Source organism: Saimiri boliviensis, chromosome 10, assembly GCF_048565385.1.
Source record: "Saimiri boliviensis isolate mSaiBol1 chromosome 10, mSaiBol1.pri, whole genome shotgun sequence".
Taxonomy (NCBI): Eukaryota; Metazoa; Chordata; class Mammalia; order Primates; family Cebidae; genus Saimiri; species Saimiri boliviensis.
Window position 1 is genome coordinate 23299804 of NC_133458.1, and position 22401 is coordinate 23322204.

General features: G+C 41.6%; 1 protein-coding gene across 3 annotated transcripts in view; it reads right to left on the reverse strand.

The window, feature by feature from the left end:
- LRGUK (leucine rich repeats and guanylate kinase domain containing) overlaps window positions 1-22118 on the reverse strand; it is a 131070-nt gene extending 108952 nt beyond the window's left edge. For all 3 annotated transcript variants that reach the window (XR_012512030.1, XM_003920982.4, XM_074379045.1), the window contains exons 1-5: window positions 21791-22118; window positions 11348-11455; window positions 8956-9037; window positions 5067-5167; window positions 144-225 (exon numbers count right to left, since the gene is read on the reverse strand). Coding sequence is in view for 2 of the 3 variants with exons in the window: in XM_003920982.4 (XP_003921031.3) it covers window positions 144-225; window positions 5067-5167; window positions 8956-9037; window positions 11348-11455; window positions 21791-22090 (673 nt within the window). In the remaining variant the exon portion in view is untranslated. The remainder of the gene's footprint in view (window positions 1-143; window positions 226-5066; window positions 5168-8955; window positions 9038-11347; window positions 11456-21790) is intronic.
- Window positions 22119-22401: the final 283 nt, after the last annotated feature.

The window sequence follows — 22401 nt, forward strand, 5'->3', positions numbered from 1 at the left end:
ATTCGTAGTCATTTAAATAAGTCACATCTCTATTAAATTGCTTATCTGGTACTAGCCCATGTAATCTAGTACAATTCTTGAATATATAGCCTTTAATTCTTATATTATTTTAAAATTTTTCCCCTTTACTTTTCAAAGGATACCATCCAAAATTAGTTTAGTAAGAGCATGATACGCCGACAAATCACAAATTTCAGAGATTTGGTTGTGGGAAAAATCCACCTTCTGGCAAAAAAAAGAGAAGATGTTATGTTAATAGCTCATTTTTCATATTTACTACAATAATTAACTGCATAAGAAGAAGGCATTTCTGAACGCAGAGGTAGAATTCATTACTGAAAGTACGCTAAGGCTGAAAGAGTCACCTATCTTTAATCACCTTCTCACTGGGATCTTTTTCTGTCCCCTTTGAGGGATACTAGAAGGCCTCTTCTTCATGGTGCACAGAAACCTCCCAATAACCTAAACACTTTCAATTCCTGCATCCATGCTCTCCACTTTTAGCTTCTATTTTAAATGTTCTTGGCCTTCCTTCAGGATTTACCTGAATTTCACCCTCACCTACAACCATTTCATTTTCTCTACTGCCCAGTAAACTGTATTCACTTCATTTCTGTGCATAGCTTGTTTCTCATTCCTTCACCTTTTCTATTTCTATGTTGATATAGCGTCCCATGCTACTCTCTAAATGCCAGAATAGTCTTTCTTATTCATCTCCAGGCAATGCCTCTTCAACTTTACCTTCTTTCTCAAAATTGACTACTGTAGAAAAACATTTTCCGCAACATCTGTTGTTCCTAGCCAAACATGTAAGACTAGAAGACAATATTAAATAACTTTAATTATTCACCTACTGGCAAAAGATTTTTAAACATTTTTAAAGAAAGAAAAACTCATGTTTTGTAACCACTGCATTCATAATTTGCTGAGTACATAATAACAATTTTCTGGAAAACCATCAAGCAATTATGTAATAAGCACTATTCTTATTTTTCCATTACTTTTAAAATAGTAATTTCATCCCCAAATTTATTGAGATTATTCTAGCAACATATTAAATACTAAACCCTTTAAGTACTAAAAACTTTATATAGTAAATACTAAAAACTAATTAGAAACGACTCAAGTGGCGAGAGTAGAAGACTGATGAAGTCAATTACAATACAGCAAGCAACAGAACTACTGAGTGAAATATTAGTAAACCATATGAAGAAATAGAAATGTGCAAATAAAAGTGTTCTTTAAAAAATCATAACACCAAATGTATACATATATAAATGGCAGCTACGTAAAATTCATGCTATGGAATAGGTCAGTTTGGCATGATGTAAATGGAGTTTAGCATTCATATTTTTCTTCTATAGAATAATAATGAACTACAAATAAACTTACGGGTTTACTTATCATTGACACTTTTTCATCAACACCTTTCATTCTGGTGTCATAGCACGACATCTGTATAATTATATTTCAGTCAGGGCAAAAGCCAATACTATGCTCTCTATGTAGCTATGGTATTAGGTTTCTTTCTTTTTCTTTTTTTTTTTTTAGATGGAGTCTCACTCTGTTGCCCAGGTTGGAGTACAGTGGCTCACTCTGGGCCCACTGCAACCTCTGCCTTCGAGTTCAAGCGATTCTCCTACCTCAGCCTCCCAAGTAGCTGGGACTATAGGCTCCCACCACCACGCCAGGCTAAAGTTTGTATTTTTAGTAGAGACCGGGTTTCACCATGTTGACCATGGCTGGTCTCGAACCCTTAACCTCAAGTGATCCACCCACATCAACCTCCCAAAGTGCTGGGATTATGGCCCTGAGCCACTGCACCCGACCAGGTTTCCTAAGACACCTTTTAAAGGGGTTTGTGCCCTTGTTCAGATTCCCATTGGAACCTAGAGCTTGAAAAAGTAGTCACCAAATCAAATTAACATTTTTGACCTAGTAAGAGCAAAAGCATGTTAATAAATACAAAGAAGAGTATACGTACAAGTCCCTGCTCTAGGAAATGCATGTTCTCTCTAGTTGGTGGTACAAGACTCATAGATACTAAATGAAAAGGAAATGGAGCTTCTCAAGAGAGTGGGGCATAGTACATGAGCCTGACTTACTGCAAAGATGTGGGCTATGGGGTCTCAGACAGTGGGTTCAATCCCAGTTCTGCTACTTCCCAGCAAAGATGAAGTTAGTTACTTAACCTTTCATGCTTCAGTATCAGGGCAGTACTGCCTGCCCCACAGCTTTATTGGGAGGATTAAATAATACACTGAAAACACCTGAGGCCAGGTGCAGCAGCTCACACCTGTAATCCCACCACTTTGGCAGGCCAAGGGTGGTGGATCACCTGAGGTCAGGAGTTCGAGACCAGCCTGGCCAGCATGCTGAAACCCTGTCTCTACTAAAAATACAAAATTAGCCAGGTGTAGTGGGCTCATGCCTATAATCCCAGCTACTCGAGAGGCTGAGGCAGAATTGCTTGAACCTGGGAGGCAGAGGTTGCAGTGAGCCGAGATCTTGCCATTTCATTCCTGCCTGGGCAACAAGAGTGAGACTGCATTTAAAAAAAAAAAAAAAAGGTAAGAAGAAAGAAGAAAGAAGAAAGAAGAAAGAAGGAGGAGGAAGAGGAGGAGGAGGAGGAGGAGGAGGAGGAGGAGGAGGAGGAGGAGGAGAAGGAGAAGGAGGAGGAGGAGGAGGAGGAGGAGGAGGAGGAGGAGGAGGAGAAGGAGAAGGAGAAGGAGAAGGAGAAGGAGAAGGAGAAGGAGAAGGAGAAGGAGAAGGAGAAGGAGAAGGAGAAGGAGAAGGAGAAGGAGAAGGAGAAGGAGAAGGAGAAGGAGAAGGAGAAGGAGAAGGAGAAGGAGAAGGAGAAGGAGAAGGAGAAGAAAACAAACACCAGGAGGCTGCCATCATTCCTTCCCTGGTCTACACAGAGCTTACACTGGTTTGCAGCACCCAGGGGTGCAGCCTGGCACTTGGTTCACAATTCTCTAAAATGACCAATATATTTGTCTGTAATTCTCCAGGAGCTCAGAACTTTACAGATGGGGTCTATGGTTTGTTTTTGTTCGTTTGTGGGGTCTGTCTGCGAGAGTTCAAGGAAGGGAAGTAAAAGGGAGAAACTCCGAAAAAGTCTTTCCTGGGGTAGGGGTCTTGCTGTTCCCATGAATGATTGGCCTGTGGCTCCAGCAAGGCGAATGAAACAGCAAAAGGAGAATAAAACAGCTCTGCAAATTCAATTCCTGATAACCTCAAGATCGTGCAGCCCCGGACTGAGTACAACAGGCACCCAGCGCCGCTTATTTGCACAAAGGAATGTCACCCTGGCAAAAACTATAATTTCAAAGTGAAAAAAAAATGCGCTATTGATAAAAACAGAATGATATAAAATAGAAGAAATATGGAAAATTAAGGTCTCTCATCAGTATAAGGGAATGTCTGTTTCTTGACTTCAGACAGATTTTCGTATTTGTGCAAATCTCCATAGGATATTTTGAATTTAAGTTCATTTGGTTTTTAAAATAAAATAAGACTTTAGCAATAGTTGATGTCCATTTCTTAAAATAACTTTTAATTTTTGAGTCCAATACAACAACACTGATCACAAAACCCAGGGCGACTGTTTCTAAATTTGTCGGCATATTAGATCCACCTGATGGTCTCTTAAAAAGTCCGGGACAGGTGCGGAGGCTCACACCTGTAGTCCTAGCACTTTGGGAGGCTGAGGCAGGTGGATCATTTGAGTCCAGGAGTTCAAGATCAGCCTGGGCTACATGGTGAAATCCCATCTCTACAAAAAAGAAAATACCAAAAAATTAGCCAAGTGTTTTGGCATGTGCCTGTAGTCCCAGCTACTCAGGCTGAGGTGAGAGGATCACTTGAGCCCAAGAAGCTGAGGTTGTGGTGAGACAAGACTGTGCCACTGCACCCCAGCCCTCCAGCCTGTCTCCAAAAAAAGAAAAAAAAAAAAAGTCCAACACCTAAGCCTTACCTCCTTACCATGGATCAGTGGCATGATGTCATCTGGAAGGTGTTTAGCAATCACAGGCTCAAACCCTACCCCAGACCCAATAGGTCAGAATTCCCATTTCTCAAGAAACACAGGTGATCTGGGCATGTATTTAAGCAAGAGACTGCTCTAGCACGTGGCGAACTGTGCCATCCACCACTGTTCACAGGTAGTTTATTTCTGCTTCAGAAATGCAAAGGCAAGTGCAGAGAAGGAGTGGAGATCTGAAAACATTATTTTCTTAAAAAATAAAGTTGGATAAGTAAAAGGGCAAACTTTGAGCCTAGGACATTTTTATAGATTATTCAGATACAAAATTTTTCAGATAAAGTGTTTCTGCTCTATGTCCCATAACATGCTGTGCATTTCAAATATACACAATACAATGCATTTCTTTAAATAAATAAAATGTACCAAGGAATATTTTTTAAAAATTGTTCTGTCACCAGGCGCAGTGGCTCATGCTTGTAATCCCAGCACTTTGGGAGGCTGAGGCAGGAGGATCACTTGAGGCGAGAAGCTTGAGACCAGCCTGGTCAACATGGCAAAAACCCCATCTCTACTAAAAATTAAAAAAAAAAAAGCCAGGCAGGGTGGCGGGTGCCTGTAATCCCAGCTACTTGGGAGGCTAAGGCAAGAGAATTGCTTGAACCCAGGAGGTGGACATTGCAGTGAGTGGGGATCAAGCCACTGCACTCTAACCTGGGCAACCAAAACGAAACTCTGTCTCCAAAAAAAAAAAATAAAAAAAGTATTCAGCTATAACTAACAAAAAAAAATGCAATAATAACTACTGTTCAAATGAAGGAAGAAAAGACCAGAGCAAAGTTCTTTGGTTTGAACACTAGGTTCGAAGAAAGCTTCCTAAAAACCTATGCATTTACAGACCATCTCCCTTTTCCAAAATAAATGTTACACAAACCTTCTTTTGTATTTCATTTCTGACGCTTACATTACTTACTTCTGTATCTTATTCTCTCTGAATTCTCTATTTGAGTGTTATTTTGCTCATTTAATGCACTTTTGCAAACCCCTTAACATGTATAATTAATGTATTCATAAAGTCTACCTTGAGGTTTTTGGGTGGCTTGAAATTGAAGAATGTAGTCAAATTATTTTGAGAAGCATTAAGTTCTAGGAGATAAGGCATACAACTCACACAAGATAAATCTGGGGGAAAAATAGATACAGAATAAGGTGAGCCAGGAAAATAACAAGACAAAGGCACTAAAAACAGCATATATGACCTCAATATTTTAAAATTATAATAGTTGCAAGGACATCTTAATTATTCCATATGAATGAAAGAAATAAAATCGGGAGCATGCAAAACATACAAAAAAATGTGGAAAACTCTCGATGACTCAATCATTTAATCCTCTTCCCCAGGGGGGTGGCCAACCCGTCTCCTTTATTTTGGGGGCAGCCAAGTAACCAATGTCTGCAGCCTCTTCCACGTGTATGCTCATTCTCCCGCTAACAATGAAATGCTACAGAACTTGCCAGCCTTTGAGAAAAGGATGAGAAGCAAATGCCTTAGATAATCCTCTTGATAATTAGCCCCTAAATAACTAAATCAGATCTTTTCATAAACAGTGGAAATGCCACAATTAGGAAACTCTCTTTGTTGCAAATTAAATTTTGTTTCAGTTGGACTTAGCACTAGATCGAATTAAGTATCTGAAGTGATGTAACTCATTGCCGTTACTTGCTCTTGACTCCGGACTGGATCAAACATACATCTGAGTTTTGCATTTATCCCAAGCACAGACTTTCAATCTTGAATACTAAGTAAGGGACTACTGTGCTAATAAAGGATACTGCTAATGAAATTACATATAAAAGATTTTTTTTAAATGAACTATTGTTTTACCTTTCTTTGTGACTTTATAGCAGACATAGAGGTAGCAGAATGAATTAGGGAAGGAATCAGGAAGGGTTATAGCCCTAGTCTCCACCAGTAAGTCCTTTTTCCACCTGAAAATGGCAACAATACTAGCATTTCCCTCTCTCTCCTCATTCTAGATCATAGTATGTGCTATCACAGCCCCCTGGGGGATGGCCTCTAGACGGAGAATGGAGCCTCCTCACCCAAAGCCAAACAAAGTGCATCTACCTTTCTCCAGGTGGCACAGACACATGCAGACCTGGGGAAGGAAGCCAGGCTGCAGCAGCTGGATCCCTGCCCTGAGGTGGGTGGGACGTGCTGTGTGTAAGGGGCTTCCTGATATCTTCCCTTCTCAAGAGTCACTGAAGCCAGAAATTCCCTTCCAATTTCTATGTTATTTCTCTGGACGAAACCATGCCCTTCATTACTAAACGTAAATAGTACTAGGAGAGACAATAATTTGAGACATTAACACTGGTGGAAATGAATCAGAAAATCCAGGAAGAACTCTTCGAGGAAACCTAAGGAGAAACTGTAATTGCTTTCCAGTTGGTATCTATTTGTCGACGCTGAGCTCGGCTACATGTCTGTCAGTAGCGGTCTTAACTCTACTAATTTCTGCGGGACCCCCAGACCCTCCTGAAAGATGATCTTTCTGTGGGCAGGTAAATGGAGATTTATATACATATGGAGATCCTTCTTGAAGCAGAAGCAGCAGCTAGTGCTTGGCTAGAGACAAAGAGACGGTGATTTCGTATACTGTAGATAACTAATGTTTTCATATCACGAAAAAGTTCCTGGGACCTTTTGACTTGAGCTGGCCTGTTGTCCCCATCAGTGCAGTGACCACCTTGCCCACCAGAGGGCAGGAGCTCCTCGTGTCTCCAACTCTGGTTCTCGGCGTGTGGTCTGGGACCAGCGCCATCAGCCTCATCCAGGGGCTTATTTGAAATGCAAATTCCCAGGCCCCTCCCCAAACCTACCGAATCAGAAACCCCGAGAGTGGGGCTCAGAAATCTGTGTTATCAGGAACCCCAGGTGATTCGGATGCAGTCTGAAGTTCGGCCTATAGCAGGATACCAGCGGGGCAGTCATCACAAAAAGAAAAAGACGCTGTACCTTACGCACAGGAGGCTTTCAATAGTTGATGAACTAATGAAATGCGCTGTCCAAGGTTAATGAGTACTGATCCGGCTGAAGAGGAGCGCTTAGAGCCTAACTCTGGGCTCCCTTGCTCCTGTTTGTTGTCAGCACTGAGCATTGGCAAGGCCTCCCACCTCTCAGCCGTTTCCTACCGAGCCCATGAAAACAACCTCAGAGGTGTGGAGTAGGCCAGGTGCTCCTGCCAGAAACGCTAGAAAAGGCCTTCCAATGATAATCATCAGAGATTTGCTTTAAAATAACCCTGGGGAAGGCGGGCAGGGAGGTATAGATGGGGTGATCATTGTTGAAACCAAATATTCATTCAATATTCTATTTGTGTACCTATTTGTAATTTCCATAATAAAGCTTTAAAACTAGAAAATAATTTCAAAAACACTAGCATTTTAAGAATGAAAACGGGCTAGAATATTTCTTAATCATTAGAAAGTGGACTTTAATGAGTCTTCGAAGAGGGGAAAAAACAAAATCAAACAGAAGACATATCAGCAACATTTACATGTCATAAAAAAGGCAGGCAAAAGAAGCAAGCAGAAAGATTATCGGCGAAGAAAGCAGGTCAGAAGTAATGATTTGCTTACTTCCTTAGAAATTTAAAGAAAAAAACTGTACACTGTCAACTTCAAATAGGATCAGAAAATTAGAAACGAGGATCAAGCTTTGAAGAAAATTTGACAGTGGTAGGACTAATTTCATTAAATGTGAACAAGGTGTCATAACAAATATATTACATTGAACTACAAATGGTGGAGTTAGAGTTGAAAGGATCAACTAAATAAAGACAGCAAAAAAAGAATGAAAAATATGTATTTGTGAATCCCTGGTGCTCAATAACAAGGATAAAAGAGCTAACAGATTTAAAATACAAAATGTAGGCCCGGGCACAGTGGCTCACACCTGTAATCTCAGCACTTTGGGAGGCCAAGGCAGGCAGATCGCTTGAGCCCAGGAGTTCGAGACCAGCCTGGGCAACATGGGGAAACCCCATGTCTACAATAAATATAAAAAGTTAGGCATGGTGGCATGTCTGTAGTGCTAGCTACTCAGGAGGCTGAGGTGGGAGAATCAATTGAGCCCAGGATGTCAAAGATGCAGTAAGCCATGATCAGATCACTGCACTCCGGCCTCAGTGACGGAGCAAGAACCTGTCTCAAAAATAAAATAAGATGGCTGGGTGAGGTGGCTCATGCTTGTAATCCCAGCACTTTGGGAGGCTGAGGCAGGTAGATACTTGAGGTCAGGAGTTCAAGACCAGCCTGGCCAACATGGCAAAACCCTGTCTCTACTAAAAATACAAAAAATTAGCCAGGTATGGTGGTATGCACCTGAAATCCCAGCTACTCTGGAGGCTGAGGCAAGAGAATCACCTGAACCTGGGAGGTGGAGGTTGCAGTGAGCTGTGATTGTGCCACTGCACTCCAGCCTGGGTGACAGAGTGAGCCTCTGTCTCAAAAAAAATTTTTTTAATTAAAAATTTAAATAAGATTTTTTAAAGGCAAAATAAAGAATGTAATACAATGCAAAAGCAAAATAAAGAAAATCCATTAAAGAAAAAAACAGACTAATTCATCTACACTGAGTAACTAACAGAAGAAAAGAAATCATTAAATATTCAGGGAGTATTGAAGAAGGAATGATCGATCTCTTAAAAGGAAAAAATAAAGCCAACATTCCATCTCATGCTCTTAAGTATCATTGACTGCACCTCAGCGACATTATAATATTGCAAATCTGTGCCTTTTTCTCTCTCATCAGTTATCAGTGCCTTTTTTGCATGGAAAACAAAGGGATAATATGTAAATTGATATACAAATTACTTATATCAAGTTTGGTATTATCAAACCATATTACATACGTCAACATTTAAATTTTTCAGATAATTCAGTGATCTAGAATGACAATTACATACCTACAATTTTATTTGCTGAAAGATCCAATTTCTGTAGGTGAATATATCCACAGAGAATGCTAACATCAATTAAATTACAACCCTGAGAAAACAAAAGGTAAAAGACTTCAATGTTGCTTTGACAGGTTACTACTCAGCCTTCTTGCAATAACTGTTGATGGAAAGAAATCCAGAATTTCTTTCACAAATATAGAAGTGAGAAAACAAAATCTGAAGCCTGCTACTAATAGGATCTCAAAACAGATGTCATTAAAAAAAAAAAAAAAAAAAAAAAAAGGCCTTCCTTTGAAGAAAATAATAGCTTAGGAAATTAGTGTTGCTAGCGAAAATGAATACAACATCAAAGGCCAATTTAAAGCAGTGTTCATGGAGACTGTTAGAACAGAGTTGTTTTTTTTTTTTTTTAATCACACAATAGCAATAAAGACAAGTCCTTTATCTAGTAGAAAAAAATTTTTAAAAATGCCTAGAATTTAAATGAAGTTTTAAAGAGCGTTCACACCTCATCAGGAGATCATTAATAACAATACTACCTATGCCTTCACAGGGTTCATTTTCAAAGCTCTTTCGCTAGAGTCTCATCTGATCAAACACACCTGTGAAATCTGTAGGACAGCTTATTCCCCATTGAGAGATGAGGGGTGTGAGATACAGAGAGGTATGCTAATAGCCTGAAGTCACACAGCAAGTTAGTGACAGAGAAACAGTGTCCAAGTCTTTTGAATCCTTGTCCAAAATTCTTTCCGGGAAATCTTGATTCTAGTGAGCTTCAGGTGAGATTGAGGGGAATTTGGTTTTCGTGGAACAGAGACGTCTTTGACTGTTTTATGTCGTGATGTCAGAGTCAGAATAAAGCAAACCAATGAAAAGTCAATTATAAGCACATTCTCATATAGAATAAAGGTGATTGTTTAATGAAGGCCGCTAGAACAGTAATAATAAATAAATACTTGCTGAATACTGTGTACAAAGCATTGTGCTTGGAATGATGAGAAATACAATGATGGAAAAGAGCTATATTATGCCCTTAAGAAACTTATGACTTTGGCAGGAGAGAAGATATGTACACAAGTACTAAGAGAAAGTGAAAAAAAAATAACATGTAACATAATTAAGACATAAAGGAAAAAAAAATCACCAAACTGGGCAACCCTAAGAAAGTGTATTCAGTAAGACAGGTTATTAAGGCAAAGTAATTCAACGTGTAATATCTCAAATGTAAGGAGGTCAGTGGCAAGATAAATGAAGCTTCAGTCCATCCAGCTGAAATAAGATTTAAAGGATTGCTGTTTGGGGTAGATCAATTTAAGGCACAGCACTACCTACATAAGTAGAATATTGATTGAAAGGGACTTGTGTGGGGACGCATTGGCTGCTGATATTATATCCCATATTCCAGCATCAAACATGGTGCAATGCATACACAGTGCTCCCCGTATGTTATTGCCTGACTGGCTGAGTCATCCATAAAATGTTATAAAGTGAAAACAGAAAAACATTACAGTTTTAATATGCTGGCCCTGAAGGACACGCCATGGAGCTAGCAAAGGTGAAAAGAGCTGAACATTTCTTGTGTAGCCTTCTCATTCAAATCCAAGACAGAGCAGGCTGACAGGGAATTACATACCCTTTTGCCAAATCATGGTGCCAAGGTAAAATTTCAATGCGCCTTTTTTTCTCATATGTACCTAAATTTACTTTGTGGATCTCCAATGAATATTTAATGCTTTATAATATAAGGAGGCAAAATGACTTAAATTGTTCTCCTAAGACCACAGAGAAACAAAATGAGGAAAGAAGCAAGTATTCGCAGTAGTTTGCTCTTACAGCCTCTCTTCTGTTAAAATTGAAGCCAAAATTTTTTTGCTACTCTATGACACGTACTGAAATCTTAAAAACTGATGAATAATAATAGATTCTTTTAGGTATCTTATGGAAAGTAAGATATAGCTCAAAACTTCTTATTTCTTGACATACTTAGTGGAGAAAGTCAATATCAAAATACTTTGTACCCTTGGATTCAGATGTGAAGTTCAGTGCTGCTTCCACTGATCAGAGAGAAAATTCTTAAAGAGTCTTTGGTTTTAACAGAATCAAATTCAACCTCCTGGAAAGAAAGCACTGATTACTATAACATAGACCAGTTAAAATGAAAGAAATAGAGTGTGAAGAGAATGAAAACGAAAAAATTGGAGGGGGGGACCTGATTATTGGATTTGTCAGGGCTCTTTGAAGTCTAATATTAACATAAATATCTCTCATCACCAGTCTCTATCAAATGCAAGGCTCCAAGATTTGCTGCCACCACAAAAGCTATGAGTACTGAAGAAAATAAATATGGTCTAGCCAATGTCAGGCTGCAGGCAACCAATGGAGATTTTGGCATACTCACTGATAAAGTTAGATTGAGGTAGACTTGCTCAGTCCCAGACCCTGAGCGCCCCAACTGATGGAGTGCTTCAGCCACAGCCTCCTCTCTCAGGACCCCATCAAATTCCTTCTGTAAAAAAAAGCCAGAAAGGTAGACAAAGAAAAGACTCTCATTAGAAAAGAAACAATCTACCTTGTCATATGCAGCACTTAGTATATTTTATACCCAGGAGCTGAGCCCTCCAAAATTTACCAATATCCCCCAAAAAATTCAGTGTTGATAACATATACGTATTACATATACTAAATAACTACACCTTCTGGCTGGGCACAGTGACTCACACCTGTAATCCAGCACTTTGTGAGACCAAGGTGGGCAGATCACAAGGTCAAGAGATCAAGAATATTGTGGCCAATATGGTGAAACCCCGTTTCTATTAAAAATAAAAAAATTAGCTGGGTTTAGTGGCACGTGCCTGTAGTCCCATCTACTCAGAGGTTGAGGCAGTTGAATCGCTTGAACCCGGGAGGCGGAGGTTGCACTGAGCTGAGATTGTGCCACTGCACTCCAGCCTGGGCAACAAGAGTGAAACTCCGTCTCAAAAAATAAAATAAAAGAACTATCTGCCAAATCAATGTTTTCATTGACACTGTTTTTCTCAGGTGGTCATTTGTGTTAGACATTCAAAGTTGAGTGAATATTGTAGCAGTAGAAGCAGCGGCGTCAGTGGTGGTATCAGTTGAGTGTTTCTCTAATCTAGACACTGTACTAAGAGCTCTCAATAGAATAACTCATGGAATCCTTTGGACAACACTGAGATAGGTACTCTTATCTCCACCTTACAGACTGAAAAATGAAGGTTTGGAAGTTCTCACCTGAAACCAAACAGGTAGTATATGACAGAGCTGGAATGAAAATCCGAATCTGTCCAATCTCCAAAACCGCCCTAACCACTGCGTTTAACTGCTTGCTCACACCCCAAAGGACGGTTACATCAAATTAAGCCAATTATTTCTCTAAATCTGGTATTCTTGCTGGAGAAAACATGTCCTTCAGTTTAATTAGTCAATGTTGCTAGATTTATAAAATGTACAAGATTATTAAAAAGGTGATGATTGGCCAGGCGCAGTGGCTCACACCTGTAATCCCAGAACTTTGGGAGGACGAGGAGGGTGTATCACTAGGTGAGGAGTTCAAGACCAGCCTGGTCAAGATGGTGAAACCCTGTCTCTACTAAAAATACAAAAATTAGTCGAGAGTAGTAGAGGGCACCTGTAATCCCAGCTACTCAGGAGGCTGAGGCAGGAGAATCGCTCTAACCTGGGAGGAAGATGTTGCAGTGAGCCAAGATCACACCACTGCCCTCTAGGCTGGGCAATAGAGCAAGATTCTGTCTCAAAAAGAAAATAAATAAATGGTGATGATCATTTCCATAAGGAGGTTGCCCCTTGATCTATAGACATCACACAGACCAATGTCAGCCTGACATGTGCTTCCTCCAACAATGACAGACAAAAGAGATAACAGGTGGGTCAGTACTAGGTTTGTGCTGCCTTCAACTCCGTAACGACCAACACATTAACAATGACATCAACACGAGGACACAAAACACAGTAATCACATCAGTCACATCAACATAACTAACCATGACTAGCATATAGACTATGATGGCAAAACATCCCTTTTCTAAGTCCTCTCTATGAATTCAGGAACCAACAAATCTGCTCCAGCCATAGGTACTGACGACATAGTCACATAGGTTTGTGCTATTACAAAGAGTTTCTTTCCCTACAAGTTTCCACTGATCCAGAGAAGTAAATACCACCAAAGTGGACAGCACGTGGCTTCAGAATTGGGCAGGCATGGTTTGAACCCCAGCCCTGTCATTTTGGATATGTGACTTTGGGGAGGTAAAGTTTTCACTGAGCCTTGTAGTTTCCAGCTATAAATAGGAAACGTTATTACCTTTGAAGAAGTACAGGACAGGTTGCCCTAAAATATGCCACATTGGTATATTGATTATTTGGAGCTGAAGGCACTTGAAAAACAGCAAACGCAGGGAGAGACTCTTTCTGAACTCCCTTTACCTGCCTAAAGGCAGATCCTCCAAAAGAAACTCAGTTGTCCTAAATTCCCACCTTGGCGGTTTCATCAAACACAGAAAATTGACTCTTACCTACCCCAGGAGAGGAGACCAGAAGTCAATGTCACACTCAGACCGACTGTCATAAACTCTCATACCTCACATCTGCTTTTCTAAGGGACTATCCATTCCCTAAAAAGCATTTATTCTCCAAGTGACCTGCATCCCTTCTCCCCTTCCTCTATTGAGATGGTACATAACTTCTCAAATCTCACCGCTTTTTTGATTACAGTATTCACTTTTATTTTTCCTGCAATGTTCTCCACAAACATTAAAAATTTATCAAAATTATATATACATATTATATATATAATATATACATATTATATATATAATATATACATATTATATATATAATATATACATATTATATATATAATATATACATATTATATATATAATATATACATATTATATATATAATATATACATATTATATATATATAATATATATATTATATATATATATATATCCTTTTAATCCACCTGTTTTCAGTTTATTTTACAGACCCAGCTATAAAAGCTAGGAGTGTAGAGGGAAAGACTTTCCTTCCCTACACCTTCTTTTAATATTTTTGGAGAAAGAAAAAAAAATGGATATACAACCCACAGCACAGTATGCACAACAGTGTTCCCAATAGACGACAATTTTGTTATTATTAATTGATGAAGTCAGAAATTCCACGCCTTAATGTTTCATTCGCCCACGCCAATCAACTCATATAATAAACTAGAACTTTATTCAGCAAAGTAAATGTGTTTTGCCCATTTTATGAACAGGGCAAAACTCATTTACTTTGCTAAATAAAGTTCTAGTTTATTATATAAGGCCTGGGAAGGAATGTCACCTTCCCTCCAAACTTTCCACCTAGCCCTCTGAAGTTCATCTGGTCCCCTCCATTTCCTGGAAATATGAAGACAGTGCGTCCTTACTTATGGCAGGCGGATGCTTATTTTCAATTTAGCCATTGACATGGAGGGGAGCCCATGCTGACAGCATTTTTCCATGTCCCCAACACAGCTCTCTGCACAATAACCTCCTCACACCTCCTGAGGTTCCTGACATGTGGCAGTATTATGTCTTCCCTTTCCAATATTTGATCATGTTCAAATTCCTGTCGCTATCTTGAGTGGCTTCAGAATCCCTGTGGATGGCCACCCAATGCTCCCTTTCTAAAACATGCACACATGCACATTTCTTTACTGTCTCAACTCTAGACAGCTTACTCTCACGGCCATGCCCTGGACCTAGCCATCATGCCAAACTGCTCCATCCTGGAAACCTCAGGCTCCAGTATTCTACTCTAATCCTACAGTGGCTTATCCTTCAACCTATCTGGCACCTGTTGAACTTATTCTCTGACCACAATAAAATCTCCAGTCTGTTCACAGATAGACATCTTTCTCAGAGTCTATCCGTTCCCTTCTGACTTCCTTATTGGGCAGCCCATGGGCAATTCTTTTTTTCTTTTTCTTTTCTTTTTATTTTTTTTTTAATTATTTTTTTAGACATGGCCTTGCTCTGTCTCCTGGGCTAAGATGCAGCGGTTTGATCTCAGCTCACTGTGGCCTTGACCTCCCAGGCTTAAGCCATCCTCCCACCTCAGCCTCCAAAATAGCTGGGACTATAGGCATGTGCTACCATGCCTGGCTAATTTTTATGTATTTTTATAGAGGCAGAGTTTCATCATATTGCACAGGCTGGTCTTAAACTCCTGGACTCAAGCAATCAGTCTACTTCCACCTCCCAAAGTGCTGTGAAACTACAGGCATGAGCCACCGCACCTGGCCCCACGGGCAATTTCAATTTCTCTCTATCTTCAAGTCTCCGATCCTGGTTCCCCCTGGTTGCAGCTACCCATCCATATACAAATCTGAATCAAGTTCACAATCAACTGCTTTATTGAGGCAGGACTGTGTCATGTTCATCATTCATCAGGGGAAAAAAGTCCGTATAGAGTTCCTACCACATGCAGCTTGGCTCAGTGGATAAGACATGGTGAATAAGTGAACAGCTATGGTGCCTGTCCATAAGGGATTCACAGTTCAGTCAGCTATTTTAGGCTTTGATAAATACTAGAATAGAGATAAACAGTGTCTGCTGACTGTGAGCAGGGCCCTCATTGTATATCAGTGACATGATGGAAAAACAGTTAGCAAAGTCTTCCAAAAAGAGAGAGCCAAATTGTGAGTTACTCTGGCAAAAGGGAAGATAAGGCTGAAAAGCGAGCCACGAAATAGTATTACAGGCTCATGCCTGTAGGCAAAGGGGGAAGCACGTACAAAATCCCAAAGGCAAAGGCAAGCATGGCCCATTGAGAGAATGATGAAGGTTCAAGATGGCTGAAGCCTAAGGGCGAAGGAGGCAAACAGTGCCTGGCACATGGTGAGTGCTCAAACATGGGTTGAATGAATGAAAGCACCTCCTCTCTACCCCCTAGCTGCTGAGTGGGCTGGAGAAGATCCCACAACCATGCATCCTGGAGTCCCTGTAAAGCTGAATTTTAGCTGCGCCTCTTGGCTATTAAGTCTAACAGTCTCCTGTACTTCATCGGCCCCTTTTCAACTATCCTTCTTGACTAGCCCAGCTCTCCATCATGCTCAAGCTGTGTAGAGCCTCAGCTCCACTGACCTCTTCTCAACTAATGCCCTTCTCTTCTGCTTCCAAGGCAAAATGGAAGCTCTCAGATGTGAACCCTCTCAGCCTCCTAGGAGCACCTGCCCTAACGTTTCTCACTTAGGTCTAGAGGAAGACTGTGTTCTCTCTACTCAGGGTCCCACCCCCTTCTCTTTCCTCAGGGACCACTTTTGCCCCCTTTTGTCTGTGTTTTGAACCCACCACTCTCTACTGTTCCCACTCCAGCTATAAAAGTGTGGGAGATTCTACTGTCCTACAAAGGCTTCCTTCAGTCCGGCAGCTTCCTTGAGCTATAAACTGGAGTTTCCTTTAAGAACCAATCTTCTCTAGAGTGGTTTTTTATGCCTTAGCTCTCCTTTCCTCGCCTGTCACCTATTCTTGAACTTCACTTAGCTTCCTGACTTCACCACCTCCTAAAAATCAGGTGGGCCACTGTCTCCAGCGACCCTCACATAGGCAAAGTGAATGAGCACTTTTTAGGCCTCTTCCCACTAAACCTGTGTATAGCATAACCCATTCCCATGTTCTTTCTTTTTTCCTTTGAGACAAGGTCTTGCTCTGTCACCCAAGCTGGAATGCAGTGGCATGATCATAGCTCACTGCAGTGTTGAACTCCTGGGCTCAGGTGATCCTTCTGCCTCAGCCTCCCAAGTAGCTGGGACTACAGGTGCATACCTCACTATGACCGGTTGGCTAATTTTTTTTTTATTCTTTTGCAGAGATGGGGTCTCACTATGTTACCCAGTCTGGTCTCAAACTCTGGCCTCAAGCCATCCTCCTGCCCTTGACTCCAAAAGTGTCAGGGTTTCAGGCGTGAGCCACTGAACCCAGTCGTCATGCTCTTGAGACACCTGGCTTCCCTATCATACAGGTCAGGCGTCCCCAAACTTTTTACACAGGGGGCCAGTTCACTGTCCCTCAGACCGTTGGAGGGCCGCCACATACTGTGCTCCTCTCACTGACCACCAATGAAAGAGGTGCTCCTTCCTGAAGTGCGGCGGGCGGGCGGCCGGATAAATGGCCTCAGGGGGCCGCATGCGGCCTGCGGGCTGTATTTTGGAGATGTCTGATATAGGTCTTCTTTCTCCTCCTGCTTCTCTTACCAGTCCTTCCCAATTTTCCTCCCTGCTCCTTCATCTGCCTACCGCTTAAATACCCTTCATATCTGTACCTTTATGGTTCTATTCGTGGCTTTTCCCCTCTCATCCCTTCCTGGATGATTTTCCAGAATCTAGTGGCAATGATTCCTATGTCTCCTGAGATCCCTCTGAGATCCCTCCCTGATTTCCACTCACGCGATTCCTATATCCAACTCCTTAACACTAGCTCCATCTGTCCCTGATTCCTATGATAGATAATGGCCTAAGTATTATCCCAGACCATGCCATAGGCCTAGCAGCCATCCTAGACTTCCGATATTTAATTTGTAAATGAACCATCTTAAATACTTTAAATATGTTTTTATCTTTAGCTTCCTTTCCATTCCCACTGCCACTGCCTTAATCCAAGCTCTTCTCACTCCCCTGGATTTTGCTAGAATCTTCTCACTGATCTTGCCTCCAGTCTTACAATCCTCTAATCTAATCCCACCTGGCCAACAGAGCAGTTCCCCACTGTGTAGAGACCCCAGTCCAAGTCCCCACAACATCCCAGTGCCCTTCACAATCTCACTCCTTTCCGGGCTGCTGCTGCTGCTGCTTTTTTCTTTTTTGAGATGGAGTCTTGCTCTGTTGCCAGGCTAGAGTGCAGTGGCAAGATCTCGGCTCGCTGCAACCTCTGCCTGCCAGGTTCAAGCAATGCCCCTGGCTCAGCCTCCCATGTAGCTGGGACTACAGGCGTGCGCTACCACGCCCAACTGATTTATTTATTTATTTATTTTTGTATTTTATGGGCTTTCACCATGTTAGCCAGGACGGGCTCCATCTCCTGACTTCATGATCTGCCTACCTCGGCCTCCCAAAGTGCTGGGATTACAGGTGTGAGCCACCGCACCTGGCCCGCTAGGCTACTTCATCTATTCTCACCTGTAACTCATCGGTGGGAAAAGCTGCCACCTGCCTGCCCACACAGCACCTCTCTGCCCAGGGAAGAGTCTCCTTCCCCTGAAGCCTGCCATGTCCCTGCAATCCAGCTGTCAACTGTACTCATCTCTTTATGGCATACTACAAGTATGCTGAATTGCTATGATTTATTCACATTCTTATCTCACTTTGAAAGCAGGAACTGTGTATGTCTTCAATCATGTTCTCAACTTTTTCTACCATTACTGTTATTATTTATTGCAGCCATAATTTTTTGAGAGTCTACTCTGTATCAGACACTACAGTAAGAACTTTAAATGCAGCTTCTTATTAAATTTGATGTTCATAACTATCCCAGGAGTAGGTATTATTACCCATATTAAGGGACTGAAAAGAAGTGTTTTTCATGCATCAATTTTTGGGCCCAGAAACTTCTGCTCTGTACAGTCATAGCAATCATGCAGTAAACACTTGTTCAATGAAGGCAAAATTAATCAACTCACTTAATGGGCTGCAGTTAGCAGATAAAAACATGTAAGTTACTATTTGTATTAATTGTATCAAAAATATATTATGATAAGCATTTAACATACAGGATCTCATTTAATTCTCACAATTCTATAGGTATTGTTATAATTCCCACATTAAGAATGAGAGAGGTTGCCAGGCATGGTGGCTCACGCTTATAATCCCAGCACTTTGGGAGGCTGAGGTGGGCAGATCACCTGAGGTCAGGAGTTTGAGACCAGCCTGACCAACAAGGAGAAACCTCGCCTCTACTAAAAATACAAAATTAGCCAGGTGTGGTGGCGCATGCCTAAAATCCCAGCTACGTGAGAGGCGGAGGCAGGAGAATCGCTTAAACCTGAAAGGTGGAGCTGAGATCATGCCATTGCACTGCAGCCTGGGCAACAAGAGCAAACCTCTGTCTAAAAACAAAGGACGATAGAGGCTAAGCAACTTGCTCAAGATCTCACAACTAACAACAAAAGGCTAAATCAAGCCTCAAACACAAATCTTGTGTTTGAACAAATCATGCCATTGCACTGCAGCCTGGGCAACAAGAGCAAACCTCTGTCTAAAAACAAAGGACGATAGAGGCTAAGCAACTTGCTCAAGATCTCACAACTAACAACAAAAGGCTAAATCAAGCCTCAAACACAAATCTTGCGTTTGAACAGGTGGTCCATACTGCCTCCTTTAATTCATAAGTGCTTCTGAGGTTTAAGGCAAATTGCATTAAAGGCACTCAACAATCATTGTGACCATGATAGCACTGCAAATATTAACCAGGTTAAGACGGGAATAATAAATCACTGAACGTGAATTTCCAAATTTTTAAAACTTGGTTTCAGTTTATTTAGCATATTAATATGTGTGCAATACTATGAAAAGCCAAAATAGAATAAAAACACAAAATTAATATTTAGAATGTAAATGGAAGAAATAATGAACCTGTTCCACACATGTCTTACAAGCCAAAAAGGGATAACTAGTTCATGTCAACCCCTTCTCAGGTTTGTTAATGGCATACTGAAGACCGATTAACAATGGTGCTAATGAACCCCATAGCCAAAGAGCTCTGTGTTAATTAGAATAACAAAGTATACTGGTGGTTCATTTGTGAATTCCTCTGAGGGGAAGCTGGTGGAAACCATACAAACATCTCAATGTTGCAAAAACACTGCTAGAGTTTTATTACAGTCACTGTTAAAGATAGCAAAGCAAATCCACAAAAGACAAAAGAAGTAAAAACAGAGTAATTAATTGCTTTCTATGGTCAACTTTAAGCAAAACTAACGGTAACTATCTTGTGTATAAATAAGCAAGTAGAAAAAGAGGAAACACAAAAAGCGGGATGAGGATGGGGGGAAAAAAACAGGCCAAATGTTGAAAGTGAACAGGACATTACAAAGGAAGGGGAACCCAAGTGGTTAACAGAAGAATCAGAGTAGCAGAAGACGCTGCGGGTTGGAGAGGGGAGAATAAGAAGAAATAAGACAAATGAGGAAAGGAGTTTGTGAAAGGCAACAGGCATAACAGAGAAATATGTCTGGTCTCAAGGAGAAAAGGTTACTATGAATAGATGCAAAGATGCAAAGAGGCGAAACCAGAAGAATATTACACAATTAGGGTAATAAAAATATCCTAGGCTGGGCACAGTGGCTCATACCTGTAACACCAGCACTTTGAGAGGCTGATATGGGCAGATGGCTTGACCCCAGGAGATCAAGACCAGCCTAGGCAGCATGGCGAGCCTCCCCCACCCCTCCGTCTCTACAAAAAAAATACAAGAATTAGCCAGGCGCTGTGGCGTACACCCGTAGTCCCAGCTACTCAGGAGGCTGAGGCAGGAAGATTGCTCAAGATGGCTCACTGCAGTGAGCCGTGACCGCACCACTGTATTCCAGTCTAAGTATCAGAGTTAAGACCCTGTGAAAGGAAAAAGGGGAAGGGGAAGGGGAAGGGGAAGGGGACAGGGAAGGGAAGGGAAGGGAGGGGGGAGGGGGGGAGGGGAGGAGAAAGAAGGGAGGGAAAGAAAAGAAAAAAGAAAGAAAGGAAGGAAGGAAAAGAAAAATGAAAGAGAAGGAAACAAGGGAAAGGAAAGAAAGAAAGAAAAAGAAATTCTACACTTTTATATTACATTTACTTCTTAAAATAATTTGATGCAATTTATACTGCCAAGGAAAAAGAAAGGGGAGAGAAAACCTAAAGGAAACTTTGAAATTAAGAAAAAATATTGAATCTGAGTTTCCTAGCAGCCAAGACAAAGAGAAAAACCTAAGCGTATTGAAAGAAAGCAAATTAAATCACGCTTTTGAAAGAAAGCAATTTATTAGAAGCCAAGAGAAAAAACTGATGTGATGAAAAGTGGGAAAGACAGGAAGACTACAATGGACTCAGAAAGGAAAAAGACGATTAATACACGTAAGAAAGAGGTGGAAGTGTGTGGTGGTCAGAAGAGGTACTGCAGGAAGGAGGGAATCGGCAGTCCTGTGAAAGGTGAAGCCACCACCGCAGTTAATACAGTCACCTGTATATCCTAAATACTCCTACAGTGAGCTGGCTGTTTGAACATTTTAGGGTTCCTTTCTGGTATATGTGCATGTTGCTTGTATAAGACATAAGCCCCTGTCAGAAGTAATGTATTCAACTTTTAAATCACTTAGTCTTTGAGGAAGCACTTTCAAAAGAGGATTTTTTTTTCCCCCGTGGAAGGAGGCTGATGTGACTAGATCTGGGGGAGAATGTGGAAGTATTTTATAGCCATGGGCAACAGGTGCTGGAATGCCAGAGATGAATTCTGCCTATTCATAATACTGTCAAAGTATAATTTTGAAAAAGCTAAAGCCATAATTCCCAGACAATTATCTAGACACTCTTTCTAAGTGACGCTGTGTTAACTCGACTCATAAGAAATCAAATGTGTTAATTAAAAAGAAAGGAGATGTTTAGAGATATTTCAGGCAGGGGGTGAGAAAACGAGATAACAAACAAGGGATGAATAGAGAGGGAATAGGCGTTCCTGGAGGCGAGAGAGCCTGAGAAGGTGTGGGAAGCTTCGGGCTGGTGGGGGTGCATCGGGAGCTGCAGCTGAAGTAGCAGGGCCTGACGGCTGGACGAGACAGCCAGGGAGTGAGGGGTAGAGGGGGAAGGCACACCTCCAAATTCAGCATTTCGGACTCCTCGGACTCCTCGGATTTCGCCTCGCCCTCGCCCAGGTCCTCGTCTTCGTCCGCGTCCAGCTCTTGATAGGGGTGCATGAGCTGCTGGAGCAGGTAGGAGGAGGCTGTGTTGGACGTGCCTTTCGTCTTGTGCCCCATGGGAAAAGAAGACCGGCAAGGCTGACGCTCCTCTTCTGCGAGAAACTGTAACAATTGGGCTCCATTTCGGAATCTGCCCAAGCCTCTCAGGAGAGAGGCAGCTCTGGTCCTCAGGAGAGCCCTCTCGGAGGCCGCCATCTTGTTTAGTGGGGTTGCCTAGGAGACTGACGCTCGGCAAGAGGAGCCGCAGGGGATTCTGGGGCCTGTAGTCTCCTCCGCTCTTGCTCGCCTTCTGCAGGCGGGGTCGGGGGGTGCTCCACTCGACCACTCGACTTTCCTTTTTCTCAGCCTCTTCTGTTGTTCTTCTCCCTTTGGTCCGTTATATTAGCTTGTCTTTCTTGTTTTCACATCTTTTCGCTACACCCCCTTTCTTGGCTTCCAGCTGTTTCCTCCCTACACTGAGACGCCTCTTAGAGCTTTATCATCCCACGCTAGGATCGCAGGTGCGC